Below are 16,770 nucleotides of genomic sequence, written 5' to 3'. Positions count from 1 at the left end.
TCTTTTAAGCCTAATTACTACATAATCTGAAAATGTAGTGCTACAGTAAACATGTGCTAATGATGAATTAATTAGGCTTAATAAATTAATCTCGCAGTTTACAGACGAAATATGTATTTTATTTTATTATTAGTCTATATTTAATACTTTAAATATGTGTCTGTATGATATGAAACGTAAAAACTTTTTACCCTTTATCTAAACACAGCTCTTTTAGATCAAAAGTTGATTCGGGGAAAAAGTAATTAAGCTGGATACTAGCTCACAACTGCATATATATCGAGTGATCGACTGAGCAGTGAGCACACACACATATCGCCGTGACGTGCACGCCAGCTCGCCGTCGGCGACCATGGGTACGGAGAGCGATCAGTACCCGGCGCACCTGTCGTCGTCGGCGACTGTCGCCGGGCATGGCGACGACGGCGGCAGCAGCACGAGGAGGAGGGAAGGGGCGGCGGCGGGTGGTGGTGGTGGGCATGCGGCGAGCGCCGAGCTGGAGCGCATCCTGGCGGACGAGTCGGTGCCGTCCGCGGCGCGGCTGGCGCGCGCGGCGCCCGTGGAGCTGCGGCTGCTGGTGGCGCTCGCGGCGCCGGCCGTGGCGGTGTACATGATCAACTACGCCATGTCGATGTCGACGCGGATCATCTGCGGCCAGCTCGGCACGCTGGAGCTCGCCGCCGCCTCGCTCGGCAACGTCGGCATCCAGGTCTTCGCCTACGGCCTCATGGTACGCCTGCTAACTACTATACGTAGTAGTACATATATATTTTCAGTAGTTGCATGATCCTCCTATCATGGAAGAATAACGTAATATTGGTCGATTGGGGTCAGATTTTATCAGATTGAATATCAAATCAAATCAAATAAGAATAAAGAGTAGGCCCGAACCTGAAAACCGGCCTTTATATTACAAAAATTGATTCTTTCAATTTGGATTTGTATTGGTGTTGCCTTACACAATTTTTTCTTGACTTTATTACCTTTTTATTTTTGCGATTGGCTTTCACAAAGTATAAAACGTATAACGTATAACTCATAGTATCAAATGTTTGGATATCTATTTACAAGGGGGTTGCATAGGTGCTTTGATAATTCGATTAGTATGCATAATAATATAACTCATATTTTTAACCACTAGAGCAAATCAACAAGCTCTCAATTAGACACACATCATGTGGCTGATTCGAGAAATGACTGATTAATATTCCCTCCGTTTCATACTATAAATCGCTTTGGTTCTTGAAAGTTTGACCAAACTTATAAAAAAAATATAACAATATTTATAGCACTAGATTAATTTTATTAAATATAACATTGAATATATTTTGATAACTTCTTTATTTTATGTTGAAAATATTGCTATATTTCTTTTATAAAACTAAATCAAAGTTAAAAAAAGTTTGATTTAGAAAAAAGTTAAAAAAAACTTATGAAATAGAGATAGTATATTTGAATATCGACAAATTAAATTACTAGTTATTTCTTTCGGTGCGAATAAGATCAAGGAGTGTCGGAAGTAAAATTTTATTAAATTATCTTCACATCAAACTGTTCCTTGTATTGTGTTGTTCGGTTCTTGTTCCTATTTTGCAAGGGGCCGAGAAGAGAGATTCCTATGGGTGCAACCGGAATAATGCTTTGCATTTAATTAACTTCTTTTAGCCGTCAGACCAAATTAATGCGAACGGATAATATCGATCGCTGTATTAGAGCAAGTTTAGGGCCGGTTCACTTTAATGCCATTTTCAATCATACCATTTTTTTTAAAGTTATAAAAAATGTCTATGTTTAATTTGTTACCAAAATTGGTAAATACATAAGAAATCATGCTTAAATTTTGGCAATATTACCATCTTGCCAAAATTTTAGCATTGATAAAATTTAGTAAGGTTTATTTTAGCTACTATCTGAACATGCCCTTAATAATATAACGAATTACTAGCTCCAAAAAATAGTAAATCATTTATAACTAACTTAATAGCCTACAAATACAATAGTTAACTATAAATCTGTAGACCACTTTTCCTCTCTACCTCTTCTCTTTCCTCCATATAAGAGCAAGGCTAATAATATAGCCAGCTGCTTACTGTATAGATCTTTATAGCCTATCTCTTAGCCAACTCATACAGTGGTTAGCTCTTAACTATTAATATATGGTCCACCTATCACTCTCACAGATTTTTTTGGTTCCTGTGCCAAAGCCGGCTATAAGCTTACCACCCGCTTTTCCTTTTTCTCCTCTCCTCTCTCATCCACCTCAGCATTAAGCCTTCTTATAGCCTTCTATTATACTTGCTCTAAGCACAAATATAACGTGGTAACATCAATAACCTGCTTAATGATATCATCTTATTGTACTTGTTCTTAATATTCTATCTGTAAGTTAACAACGCGGTTAACACAACAGTATACCCAACAAATAATACTATCAATATAGTAAAGTGGATGCAGCTCTCTGCTTTACTACTAGGGCTGTGTTTAGATCCAAAGTTTGGATCCAAACTTCAGTCCTTTTCCATCACATTAACATGTCATACACACATAACTTTTCAGTCACATCATCTTCAATTTCAACCAGAATTCAAACTTTGCGCTGAACTAAACATAGCCTACACATTACTGTCATGAGAAGGGAATATATATACCTCCCTTGAAGGGACAGGTTGGAAAGAAAAAAAAATTCCTTTACACTAGACCCAATCATTTAATTTTTTTTTCTAGACACTACAAATATAATATATCTCAGAATATGAGAAAAACATAGGGGAACTTCTACAAGTAAGAAACAATAAAATCAAGAAATTACCATTAAAATTTGCCTAAACTGAATATAATAGATGGCAATGAAACTCAGCTATAAGGTTTTGCCAGTTATAAGGTGACAACAGAAGAAAAGGAAAACAGTTAAAAAAATCCGCAAAGCCATCCTAGTATTAATAAGTTCATTTTAAGTTTTTCTTTTCTTAAATACCCTTACCAACCCTCACCTACTCACTCAATAATATTATTTTCCTATTAATAATGGGCACATTGGTTTTTCGCTCCATCTTGTTTTCAACATCTAAGGTACAAGGTCAAAGATTAAGTTAATTTAAGACATTTGTAACATAAAACAAAAGAAGTCATATGGTACACAGTATTATCACTTGAAACTTGATGGAGAAACATGTCATGCGTGAGGATCAAGGGCACTCAAATATGGAGCGAGAGAATCAGACAACAAGAAGCGTATATATTGTCATATTGATATGACCAGCTACAGAGAGCGCCACTTTTCTCGTTTTCAGATGCCTGCGCAGAATTCTGTTTCTTGCTACAGCTAGCCATATATACTTTACCTGTTTTCAGATGCCTACGCAGAATTCTGTTTCTTGCTAACTATTTAGATCGTGCATACACGTGAAATAAAACGCCACTCAAAAGTCAAGTGCTCTCTGTTGCTAATTAAGTGGTGCTAACTGCTAAGCACCATGCATGCACACACATAAGCTTCTCCATGTTCTAACTTTATGCAACCAAGTTTCAAAAAGAAAAACTTTACATAAAGAGCAATTTTAGAGTCCTTAAGAAGTCTACGGTGACAAAGCCTGGATACCAATTGCCGTCAAAAGAAAAAAAAAAGCCTAGATACCAACCTTTGTGTTATAATACATGGTATCGATCTCTTTGAGTTTTAAGAGCTGGAGTTGATAAATATTTTACTAGTAATTCAATTATTTTAATATAAGTTTTAAAAACAAATTATCCAATAAACAATGCGCTGCAGCTTGGCATGGGAAGCGCGGTGGAGACGCTGTGTGGGCAGGCGTACGGAGCGCACAAGTACGACATGCTCGGCGTGTACATGCAGCGTTCCACCGTGCTGCTCACCGCCACCGCCGTCCCGCTCGCCGTCATCTACGTCTTCTCCAAGGAGATACTCATCCTCCTCGGCGAGTCCCCGGAGATCGCCAGTGCCGCCCGCCTCTACGTCGTCGGCCTCATCCCGCAGATCTTCGCCTACGCCGCCAACTTCCCGATCCAGAAGTTCCTGCAGGCGCAGAGCATCGTGGCGCCGAGCGCCTACATCTCCGCGGCCACGCTCGCCGCGCACGTCGCCCTGAGCTGGTTCGCCGTCTACAAGCTTGGCCTCGGCCTGCTCGGCGCCTCGCTGATCCTCAGCCTCAGCTGGTGGGTCATCGTGCTGGCGCAGTTCGCGTACATCGTCGTCTCCGACAGGTGCAGGCTGACGTGGGCCGGATTCTCGTCCAAGGCGTTCTCCGGCTTGCCGGAGTTCCTCCAGCTGTCGGCCGCGTCGGCGGTGATGCTTTGCCTCGAGACGTGGTACTTCCAGGTCACGGTCCTCATCGCCGGCTTGCTCAAGGATCCGGAGATCGCCCTCGACTCTCTTGCAGTGTGGTTAGTAAAGTACAGTATCACATTCAGTTAATCATCCAATAATGCAACCTGATGAGGATGAAGTGTGGTGCGTGATCGATGCTTGATCTTAATGCCACTGATAATGATCTTCAAATTATTCTTCCAGCATGTCAATATCAGGATGGGTGTTCATGGTGTCGGTTGGCTTCAATGCAGCAGCTAGGTAATTGTGTAATTCTCTCTTCTAAGGACCAGGCATTGACACTTTACCAACAACGTGTGTACAGTAGTGGACACATGCATCGTTTCAATCATAAATAGTGAAATCAATTACATTCCATCCAGTAAGTGAGATCGAGATGCTTTTTTTTATGCATGTGAACATATATCCAACAAACTTCCTAATTAATGTCACGTCTTACTGCCATTTGGAGGTCTCATCAATCCCTATAGGGTCCCAAGTGGTTAGGTATCGATATGGATCTGCACGTACATTGCATTTTACCCAGGTGCATGCAGGGGTGGGTCTGGACGATATCCCAACAAAGCGAGATTTAGTACCTCCCTAGTACATGTTTATGTACTTATGGATCTGCAAATTGATATAAGCTTAAAGTGCATCATCTCACAATCTCAATTGTACTACTAAATGGAACTCATTTATATATATTATGGCCCTGTTTAGATCCATTTGAAATGGTAAATGGCAAATGGCAAAAGTTTTGGTGGCAAAAGTTTTGGTATTGCAAAAGTACTAGTTGGTGTTTAGATGTATCCTAAACTTTTGTCATTCTAGCACTAAAGTGAGATAGAGAGAAAGAGAGAGGGAGTGGTCCCAAAACACTTTTTGGTACAATTTGCTACTATGGACTAGCAAATGCCAAGCCAAATTGCCAAGTTTTGCTACTAGTATTTAGATCCAAAATGACAAAAAGTGTTTTAAAATGGTAAATTGCTACTTTTGCCATTTCAAAGGATCTAAACAGGGCCTATGTACTTACTTCCTAAGTAATAATGTATACGGTGTTTAATTGTGCAGCGTTAGAGTGAGCAATGAGCTTGGTGCGGGCAACCCGAGGGCAGCAGCGTTCTCCGTGAAGGTGGTGACAAGCCTGTCGCTGATCGTGGCGGCAATCATAGCAGCGATTGTCATGTGCCTCCGTGAGTACCTTAGTTACGTGTTCACGCAGGGCGAAGAGGTCGCCCGTGCTGTTTCCAGCATGACCCCATTGCTCGCTGTTACCATCGTCCTCAATGGAATTCAGCCAGTCCTGTCAGGTACGTATCTAGTATATATCCTCATTTCTCGCTTGTCCTTAATTTAATTTGATATTGACCGGCCAGCTATCTACCACCGGCACGTGAATGTCGAGTTTCAATGTGTATTGTTTTTATATATTTTTAGAAACTTTAGTTTAATTCCTGCTAAAATGGAATATAGCTAGTATAACAATAAATTATTGTCTTATATATTTATTGAGTTAGATGTCGACATACAATAATCTAGGAGTAAAAAAATATGTATACCTCAGTCCCTAAAGGACTTCTTATTGAAGTATTTGTTAGTTCATTGCATTGTCGCATGCATAACAAGTAAAAGAAAATAAATAGTTAGTTACTTAAGCAGTCAGATAATCATATTTACAAAATATGGACTGCATACGACGACTAAATGCTGATAACGAAGAACCATTCGAATAAACTAGGAAGGAAGCCCGCGCATTTGCGCGGGCATGTGTTGTAGGGCGTGTGTGCTATGTTTCTAAAAGAAATCCAATATTATTGATTGTTTCCATTTTAGTTTAATAGCTAAGAAATAGCAAGGAGACAACAAAACTTATTTGCATTTGTTCTTAAAAATATATGGATTAGTGAACAATAGCTAGTCTGTATAATATATATAATCCAAAGTAATGAATTTTTTTAATAATATAGTTAACTTGATTCTTTAATTTTAAATTTTATAGTAAATAATCTAATTTATCTCTTACTTAGGCTACATTCGATCTCATTGGTTGAGCTTATGCAGTGCACGAAAAACGATGTAGGTCATCAACGCAAGATTAATTAAGTATTACAAACATGAAAATAGATTTTTTTTAAAAGTATAGAAAGTATTTGCAAAACATGAACAGTTTAATAGTTCGGAGAACATGCTCAAGATAAGGTATAGTCAATTTGATAAGCACTTTAAAATTCAACCTTAAATTTATTAATTATGTACTTAAAAAATATATACAAATCAAAAGCGCAGATTGAGTCATTAACGGCTAAAATCCTGACTGTATTTTGTTAGAAAACAACGCGACATATTTTTAATTTCTGACAATATGTCCTGAGTAATATTTTAATTACTCATTATTTCATCTTGAACTATCAATGTAGGCCCATTGATGCAAATAAAATCTATCTATTCTCAACAATTGTAGTGTGAAATGATACGTTTATTTGATATTTTATATTATATTATAGATCTATTTTTGGATGTGCATGTTTTATGAAGTAATATATTTTTCTTGTACTACCACATTCACTAAATATATATTTGATGTTGATTACCATAAAGAAAATAAAAAAAATCCAGAGGAATTATAATAGAAAAACTAGCTTAAAATCGTTGTTTTCTTTCGGTAGTTTCACTAAATATTTAACGTTGGCTGTCATTAAAAAAATACGGAGAAAGTGAAAATCCAGTTTAAAAGCTATGTTTTTTTTCCAAGTAGTACGTATATATGCAGTATGCTTTTTTTCTTTTTTGTTGTATGTCATTTCTTCTTTTCTCGTTTGTGGTTGTTAACTTGTACGTACGTATGCCTTCTTGGCTTATTCCAGCCAATATTTTTTAGGTAAGAATTACATGGTAAATTAGGAGGGATATATTACTATTTATAATGGATCTAATCTAACGGTATAAATTAATAGGTCCACCAACTTAAATGAAAATCGAGGGCTAGATTAGTTTCCTTTTCTTTAAATTTCTAAGATTTTCTCTATTTTATTAGAGCGCCATGTGGCAACTTGAGAGCATTTTTAGAGCGCTATGTGGCAGCATGAGAGCGTTTGTAGAAAGTTTAATGGACTTTTAGTATATAATAGATAGATAGATAATAGATAATAGATAGATAACCGAAATAAAATTATATATCTAGAATAGACCTAAGAAAACATGGTCCTAAGTAATAGGCATTCTATTAACTTTGTTTTAATAATGTAATATCTATTTTCTCTCTGTCAAAAAGTTAGATTGCCCCACTCACAATATAAAAAATGATTTTCTGGACGAGCACTCCAATAGGTTGTAGATGGGCCATAAGTGTTCGTGTCTTCAAAACTCGACCACCATTTTCCCATACGGCTCCTTAAGAGATCCGCATGCAAAAATTATTTTTTCCAAGCGGGTCACTTAAAATGTTCGCGTGTGGGCTCTTTAACTCACCTGCATGCAAAAATCCCCCCTCTCCTCTTCCCACTCTTTTATTACTATTCTCCCCAGCTCTCTTCTCTCTGTCTCCCACCGCCCACTATCCTCTCCCGGCTCTCTCTCTCTCCCCAACTCCTCTCAAACTCCTCTCCCCTATACCTCTTCTCCCGGCCTCCTCTCCCCACCTTCTCGCCCCTTTCCTCCGGTGGCGGGATCCGGTGGTAGGAATGCGTCACGGCAGTATATCTGGCGGTGTCGAGATGCGGCGGTGGCAGATCCAGTGGTGGGGAGGCACAGGGGAGACGGATCAGGCTCCCCCTCCCGCGCGGCGACAGCAACGATGACTTGCGGTGGTGGCAAGCGGTGGACCCAGCCACCCCTACTCCCGCAAGATGACGAGGACAAGGACAAGGATGGGGACGGTGACAAGATGACGACGACGACGACGGCTTCGAGCAACGATGGCGACAATGACCCGGCGGCTTCGAGCAATGAAGGCGGCGACGAGTAGGGCGGCGGCGTCTTCTAGGGTTAGAGTTTCGTGATTTTTGGATTTTATTTTATTTTTTCTTTTTATTTTTGTGTGTGGATGACGTAAGCATCTGGACTATTTCCATGTGCGGGTGCGCCACCCACACGCAAAAAAAAAAATGATTTTCGCAGACCCCTTAGTGTATGCGGGTCACCCAGCCGCCTACGAAAAATGGATTCAACCGTATGGAAAAATGCATTTGGTAGTAGTGGATCACTTCAACCTCTCCGGGTGCAGTTTCAACACATTTGTTGATGGCTATATATTTCTCTGCATATATGTAATATTCGGCTTTTCCATAAAATATGGTTAACTAAGCATGTCGGGAAATTGTACCTAAATCCTTATAACACTATTCTATAGGTGTGGCGGTTGGATGTGGATGGCAAGCTTTCGTGGCATATGTTAATATCGGATGTTACTACATCATCGGTGTTCCGTTTGGTTGCGTTCTTGGATTTCACTTTGATTTGGGTGCTATGGTAATGTCTTATTCTACAACATAAGTGTTATTCCATGTCATTTATATTACTGTAATTAAATGTAAGCAATAATTATTTTTATGTTTGACATGAAGGGGATATATGGTGGAATGATCGTCGGATTGTTTGTTCAAACTCTCATTCTTGTTTATGTCACATTTCGTACAGATTGGGATAGAGAGGTAGTTGGAATCTGTTCAAATTTCTCCAATTTAAATCTACATTGAATTTTCGGTATTTATGGTTCTTTGATCCATCTTTTCCATATGTAAGTGAGATAATGCTTCCTTACCTTCAATATAATGTTTCTTACAGGTAGGAGAAGCAAAGAAGAGGCTCAACAAATGGGGTGGCATAGCGAAGCCACTTCTCGCTAACGAAGATTGAACAAAATGGCATATTTAGAGTGCCAAGTTGATTTGATATGATGCTATATATGGGAAGCTGGATGTACGTTTCTAGTTTGAGACATTATGCCGTATATGTGTATAGGGCCAAATTAATCTACGTATCAGCCGAAATTTGATGTTTCTTCTGAATGTACTCTTTTGATTTGTTATTAATCTTTCGTACTGGCTAATGTAACCAAAATGCCCAAATTAATCTAGACATCTTGTTCCCTGTATAGTTAGTGAGATGCAATCGGGACACACAATCCGAGACTAAAAATGGACTAAAAATCAACCAATACTCACTGGTGGAGAAACCATCTTTACTCTCGGTTGGGAACCCCCCTTTAGTCCCGGTTTTCCAATCGGGAGTAAGGATCCGGGACTAAAGATGTACATCTTTAGTCCCGGTTGAAATAACCGGGACAAAAGATATATCTTTAGTCCCGGTTGGTACCACCAACCGGGACTAAAGAGAGAGGATCTTTAGTCCCGGTTGATGTTACCAACCGGGACTAAAGAGACAATAGCGGCAGTACCAGATGTTCCCCTTTTCTTTTTCTTTTTCCCTTTTTATTTTCTCCCGAATCAATTAGGCAAATCCCCAAATCAAAATAACATCCCAAATTCACATCACCAAACCCACATCACAAATCATAAAGTTACTTATACACACAAATCAAATACATCACAATATCCTAAGAAATTACTCAAATACATCACAGATCCAAACAATGAATCACAAATTTGTAACTTCTCAGTCAAATACATGTAACACCCTGAAAATTCGACCGATAAAATCAAAACACTAAAAATACGGATTTTCAAAAAAACTTTTTAAATAAGTTGCATCATGCCGATTTTGTTCGACTATTTTATCGGATTCGGATTTCGGAGTTCATAGATTGCAAATAAAGAACAATTGATTAGGAATAAAACCCAAAATTAAGTAAGCAAAATAAATGACTAGAATATAACTTAAAATAAGGATGAGGTGAGATTGGAAGTAAACGAAATGTTGTCGCGACCACGGTAGCAATAATTAAATTTTAGTACGATGGAATAAAGATTAACCCTAATTAAAAATTCAAATAACCTAAGTAAAAATTCAAATAAATTATATCAAAATAAAAATGGGTAATATTAATTTTAAGTGAATCCATTAGTTGGAATAACACAAATGTTGAGTAAAATTCATGAATGCAAAGATTAGAAATTATAGAATCAAATTTATAGGGGAATAAACTAAAAGTGGAATAAATAAGAAAATGCACTGTTCATTATGGCGAAGGTGTTCGATCGCGTCCCTAGCCCTAACCCCTCCCCTGCCGCTCGCGCTGCTCGCCCGCGCGCTGCCCGCCCGCCGCGCCGCCGTCGCCATCGTCGCCGTTGCGTCGCCGTCGGCCTCGCGCCCCGCGCCCGCTCGTCCCATCGCCGTCGCGTCGCCGCTGCCGCGCCGCGCCGGTGTCGCGTCGCCGCCTCGCGCCGCGCGCCGCCTCGAGCCCCGTGCCGCCCCTGCCGCGCCGCGCCCCCGAGCCCCGTGCCGCCCCTGCCGCGCCGCGCCAACGTCGCCGCACCATCGCCATCGCCGTCGCTCGTCGCGTCGCCGCGCCACGCGCCCGTCTTGTCGCCGCACGCCGTCGCCGCTTCGGCCGTCGCGTCGCCGCTGTCGCGCCGTCACCCTCGCGCGTCGCATCACCGTCTCGCGCCGCGCGCCGTCCCATCGCTGTCGCCCATCGCCTCCGCCGCTGCTGCGTCGCGCCGCTGCCGCGCCTCGCGCCGCGCGCCCCCCCCTCTCCCCTCTTCCCTTCTCTCTTCCCCTCCCCGCGCCCTATAAAGCTGGCCGCCCCCTTCCTTCTCCTCTTCTCCACCCCGGCCACCCCATCTCTCCTCCCCTTCCCTCTCCCCACGCGCCGCCGTTGTCATGACCGCCGCGCCGCCACCTTAGAGCCGCCGCGCCACCGCCACAAAACCGTCGCGCCGCGCCGCGCTTTGCGCCGCCGTCGCCATCGTCGCCTTCGCCGCCGTCGCCAGCGCCGCCGTCGGTAAGCCGCCCCCCCCCCCCTCGCGTCCTATACCGTCGCCGCCGGTGGAGCAAGAGCCGAGAGAGGAGGAAGGGAGGAGCCGGGAGAGAGAAGAACAAAAGAAAAGAAAAGAGAGAGAGAAGGAGAAAAGAAAAGAAAAAAGAGAGAGAGAAGAAAAGAAAAGAAAAGAGAGAGAGAGAAGAAAAGAAAAGAAAAGAGAGGGAGAAGAGAAAAGAAAAGAGAAGAGAAAGAGAGAAAAGAAAGGAAAAGTTAGGGAAAATTTAGGACACTTAAAAATATTAGAATTTAAGTATAGGATTAACGAAAATATAGTATTTGCAAAATAATGCTATAATCATAAATGTATTTAAAAACTAAACAATTAGGTGAATTATATAGATTATTGTAGATTGTTTTCAATGATCTCTACAAATGATCAATTCGCAGTAGTAATTTAGATATAATTAATTAGATGAATTCTTATAGGCTATTATAAATTATATTTGGGTAATCTCTATAAGAAATCGATTCTATCGATAGAAATTCGGATTTAATCACTAGGAATTTTAGACGTATATTATATTTAATCATTTAGTCATAGACTAAATTAAATCGTATAATATTATAAGATAATTTTAGGATTCCGTCCGATGTTTAGCTCGCAATAGAAATTTCTAACCTAAGATATGAATATAATACTCGGGTAGATTCAATCAAAAACTTATGCTAACCAAACATTTACACCCACAAAATAGTTTAGAATATTTAAAATCGAAATTAGGTTTGCCTTAGTTCGCAAATAGTAAAGTTAATATAAAAGAATTGACCTTCGCATTCGACTCCCACTTGGATTTATTTGGATTTTACTTGAGTTCTAACCGAATTCAAAATCGATTCTTCGCACGTACTTGTAGAGCCCGAGGGAGTTGCGGATCCAAGCGAGGACCAAGACCCGCAAGACCTTGAGCAAGGCAAGTCATCACTATTCTTTGAACATGTTGATCCCAATTGCGAAATTGTTTTGTTTACAAATAAAATTGCATGCAATGATAAACATCCTACTTGTGATTATGCCATGCCTTGATTATTGTTTACCCTTAAAATCCTTGTAACCATGATTACGTATGAGTCCCTAGTCAATTATGACAATTGCTTAGAAATGCTATTCTAGAATCATGCATACTCATATTTATCAAATGCTATATGCTTGGGCAATTACCTTTGGGAAGGTAATTGAGATGCGGCATGTGGAGACATGAGCGCCACATTGCCATGATATTGATGACATGATTTGTGAAAGGAAAATAAAGTTAAACAACTGTTTTCGACTGGGGCGGCTGGAGGATTTGGGTGGTGTCCGGAAAAGGCTAGTGCCGTCCCTGGTCAGTTAAGGACCGAGCCATGAAGTTAAGCATGAAACGACCCCCGTACAACCGCACTTCTCGTATGGGTATAGACCTAGCGGAGTAGATAGCTGAGCGGAGGCAGTATCCCTGCATAGTGGTCTTCTTTTAGGTGTGTGATGCGGCAAGCAGTCTGCTGGCGGATGCCCGGTTCGGATGGCCAGGTGGATGGCGGATGCCCGTTCCGGATGGTCAGAGGCTGGCTTGGCAATACTACATGAGGATACCCATAAGAGAACAATCATGATGGACTGGGTTCAACGACAAGAAGCAACGTAGTAATGCGTGTGTTTTTCCCTTCCCGGGAGCGCCAGAACTCCTCTCACTGCTAGAAACGTATGACGCCTAGAGTGCATGAGGGATAAAGTTCATGGAGCGGGTACTGCCAATGCGAGGTTATCGAAAGGCTTTGCCGTGACGCGTCTTATGTGTTGGGACGAGGCTCATGTGTTGGGCAGTCGCGGAGTGCGGGTAAAGTGTACATCCATTGCAGTGTGAGTAAACCAAATCTATTCGAATAGCCGTGCTCGCGGTTATTGAGCACCGGGACATGTATTACACTTGGCTAGACTCTAAATTCTTTAACTTGTGTGGGATGGGATATTACATGATGATTTTTATGCTGATGGAGCCACTTCCTGAGAGGCGGGAATGTGGACGTCCTCAGAAAACCATGACGACTCAATGGCGGGAAGCTATCCTTGGGATCACAATGGATGGTGGACAGAACCGTCATTGTTTAATGTGAACATTGGTATTAAAACTTAATCAGTCTATGCTAGGTCTTAGGCTTGTGAAAAGAATTACAAAACTTGCTTTGCACAAAAGAACCATAGCCATCCTTTGAATACTCCTATCATGTGCATTGTTACTGTGATGGCTTGCTGAGTATGGTTGGTACTCACCCTTGCAAATATAAAATTAATCAGAAGTGGGAGATGAAGCTTCGGAGGATCCCTATGCCTACTACCAGGAGGGAGATGAAGACGATGGCGCTCAGTAGGTCTTAGTACAGTCGTTGCCTGTGGCAATGGCATGCCGCCGCCTGAATTCCGCTACCTCATCTATTTCTGCTTTTGGATGTATTTCGGACCGCTCGGTCCGATGATTTAAGACAATGCCTGCGGGCTCATGATGTAATAATTAGCACTAGACTCTCGTGTATGTGCTTTTGGTATTTCAGCTATGAACTCGTGCGTACCAGACTACTTGATCCAGGGAAATGGTACTGTTTACACGAATGATTCCTGTTATAAAAACGGGGGTCTACAATTCATCTCAGTGAATCATCACAAATTAAAAAGGAAAACCAATGCCGCTGCTGCCGCCGCTCGCCACGACCGCCGAGCGTGGCCCCGCCGGCCGCCGGCCGCCGGGCGCGGACCCGCCGCCCGTCGCCGGCCCTGGCCCTGCCGGCCTCCGCTGGGCACCGCCCCGCCGCCCGCCACGGCCGCCGCCGCTCGCCGCCACGCGCGGCGCCGCCAGTCGCCGCCCGCCGGCCGGCCGGATAGGAAGGGGAGGAGGGGGGAGGAGGAAGGGGAGAAGGGGAGGAGAGGAGGAAGGGGAGGAGTTGGAGGAGAGGGGATGAGGAAGAGAGTTAGATCTGAGGAGAGGGGATATGTGTGGAGGAGAGGATAAGGGATAGGGATTATATACTACGTGTTTAATTTTAGTCCTGGTTGGTAGTACCAACCGTGACTAAAGTGGTGATCTTTAGTCCCGGTTATTGACACCAACCGGGACTAAAGATCCTCGGCCCCCTGACATACATCTGACAAGGGATAAACCGGGACTAAAGATGATCTTTAGTCCCGGTTGGTAATACCAACCGGGACTAAAGATCAAAATTTTTATAACCGGGACTAAAAACAATCTTTAGTCCCGGTTCTTTTTGGATCCGGGACTATTGTGGATTTTGCCGGACCGACGAAAGATGGTTTTCCACCAGTGACTAAAGATGTTTTTTCACTGCTTTTTTATATATACGTATAAATACATAAATACCTACGTACGTGTGTATATATATAGGACTATTCTATATGGCAAGACTATATTCTATACCCCTCCCCAGCTCATCCTATCTCTCCCATGGACCTCCACTCCCCTGGGCGCACACAACCTCTTCCCTTCTCGTGCACGCGCGTCGCCTCTCATCTCTCTTCTTCCCGCGTGCTCCCCCCTCCCCCACCATCTCTCTCTCCCCCACCCTTTTTTTCTCTATTTTTTCACCTTAGAAAGAATTAAAAATTGGAAACTTTTTTTATCTATTTTTTCACCTTAGAAAGAATTAAAAATTGGAAAGGCAAAACTAAGACTTGAACTCATAACCTCATGATTAATAGCAAGCTCTTTTAATCAACTCACCCTTTGACACTATATGATTAGAGTTTATCATTTAATTTCTATATGTATCTCTATTCAAACTTTAGGAGAGCAAATCACTCATGTTATTGTGAAAATTATAACTTGTTATTATGTTAGTAGTAACATTATCGCAGAAATACAATAAAATTGCATGTTACTGCAGAATTTATAGGTCATTACTGTACTTTTGACATTAACATCTTGATGAAATTGTAGTAACAAAAAATATGTAGTAGTAACAATACTGATATAGTACTATTGCTTATGCTGAGCTTTAAAATCCTAATTTATAGTAGTAGTGTTCTTGTACTAGTGTTTTAGGTAAGAGATGTGCATTGTCAGAAGTTGGTATGAGTGCTAATAGTACTTCTCTTTGGACACACAAAGTTACATAGTAATAGAAAGCTAAGTACATGTGTTATTATTTTTTTTCTCTTTTCTAGAAAAATAAAAAATAAATTGGTAAATTCAAGACAGCTAAGTACATGTGTTATTATTTTTTTTCTCTTTTCTAGAAAAATAAAAAATAAACTGGTAAATTCAAGACTTGAATCCATGATCTCATAGTTCATAGCAATCTCTTCTAACCAATCCATCCAATAATGCTATTTGTCTTAAGGATTACTGTTTTTTTTATCTCACTTTGTGAGAAAGAAATATGGTGACCGATTCTAACATCCTGAAAATTAACTACTTTCTAATCCTGCATCATGCCAATTCTTATGTTTCTAATAAGCTTCTAAACCTAGGAAAAATTAGAGGGACCTCCTAAAACTAATTTGCATTTAATTTCTTTCATTTAAAAATGTATTTGATTAAATTGAGGTATTTCTGTTTGGTTTTAATTTATACCCTTCTTACAACTAAAATCCTTTATTCAAATTATTTAAAAACATTTTATGAATTATGGTCCAAGAAACCCTCCAATATTATTCTTTGAACCCAAACCACCATAATTCCAATCTTATTAGATTTATTCCTTGACAAAACCTTTGATTTAGACTTATCTTTAATTCTCCATCCAAATATCTTTTCCAACCTCTAAACTCCTATTTTCTTATCTAGTCTCCACTCTAATTTCTATAGTTCAATTCCATCCTAGCTCCATCCTTAGCACAAGAATAATATTATTACAAATAAGTAGAATGATTGCTCTTGTGCTAAGAAGATATAATTTAGCCTTCCATCCCAAATCCAAAACCTCATTTAGCCCATAATTAATCCTCTAAATTTCATACCACATATTTTGGGCTAAAATTCTGTTTATTCCACTCCCTCCATTTGCCTTCCACATACTCAAAAGTATATCCAAAACTAAGAGCCCTATTATTCATGGTGTTGAATATTCCTATTCCTTATTGAGTGCTTCCAAATAAATTCCCTCAAATTGCACCTCAAAAAATATTGCACCCAAATAAATTGGAAAATCTCTCATTTGCCAATTTCCTCCAAATTCAAATTGTATTAGGAATTCAGAAATAGATCTTTGGGCCGAAAACTTCTCTTTCCTTCCTTCAGCCCAATCGGCCCAGCCCAAGGAGACAGCCGCTGTCCTCCTCTCCTGCGGGCGTGCGCACACAGGCAAGCCGCCGCCGCCGCTGTGGCTCTGAGCGCCGCCGCCCACGGCTTGCGCCACCGACCGCCGTCCTCCACCGCCGCCCATTGCTTTGCGCCGCTGCCGTCACCGTTCCGCGCTCTTCCCCTTCCACCGCCCAACCCTACGTCCCTACCGCGGCCGCTACGTACGCGCGCCGCCATTGATGTCCATTGAGAGGACGAGGCCGGCGCCGTCT

General features: G+C 41.3%; 1 protein-coding gene across 4 annotated transcripts in view; it reads left to right on the top strand.

The window, feature by feature from the left end:
• Nucleotides 1-239: 239 nt before the first annotated feature.
• LOC127766190 (protein DETOXIFICATION 40-like) overlaps nt 240-16,770 on the top strand; it is a 64,338-nt gene continuing 47,807 nt past the window's right edge. Inside the window, exons 1-7 of one of the 4 annotated variants that reach the window (XM_052291262.1) lie at nt 242-730; nt 3,770-4,401; nt 4,529-4,585; nt 5,402-5,640; nt 8,679-8,797; nt 8,893-9,031; nt 9,113-9,186. In XM_052291262.1, the coding sequence (XP_052147222.1) occupies nt 353-730; nt 3,770-4,401; nt 4,529-4,585; nt 5,402-5,640; nt 8,679-8,797; nt 8,893-9,024 (1,557 nt within the window). In that variant the 5' untranslated portion in view covers nt 242-352 and the 3' untranslated portion in view covers nt 9,025-9,031; nt 9,113-9,186. Of the gene's footprint in view, nt 731-3,769; nt 4,402-4,528; nt 4,586-5,401; nt 5,641-8,678; nt 8,798-8,892; nt 9,032-9,112; nt 9,423-16,770 lie in introns of those variants that run through there. The other 3 variants (XM_052291261.1, XM_052291264.1, XM_052291260.1) reach the window with 3 other exon arrangements.

Source organism: Oryza glaberrima, chromosome 3, assembly GCF_000147395.1.
Source record: "Oryza glaberrima chromosome 3, OglaRS2, whole genome shotgun sequence".
Classification (NCBI taxonomy): Eukaryota; Viridiplantae; Streptophyta; class Magnoliopsida; order Poales; family Poaceae; genus Oryza; species Oryza glaberrima.
Note: the sequence above shows the minus strand (reverse complement) of the source record. Positions and strands in the feature narration are given on the sequence as shown.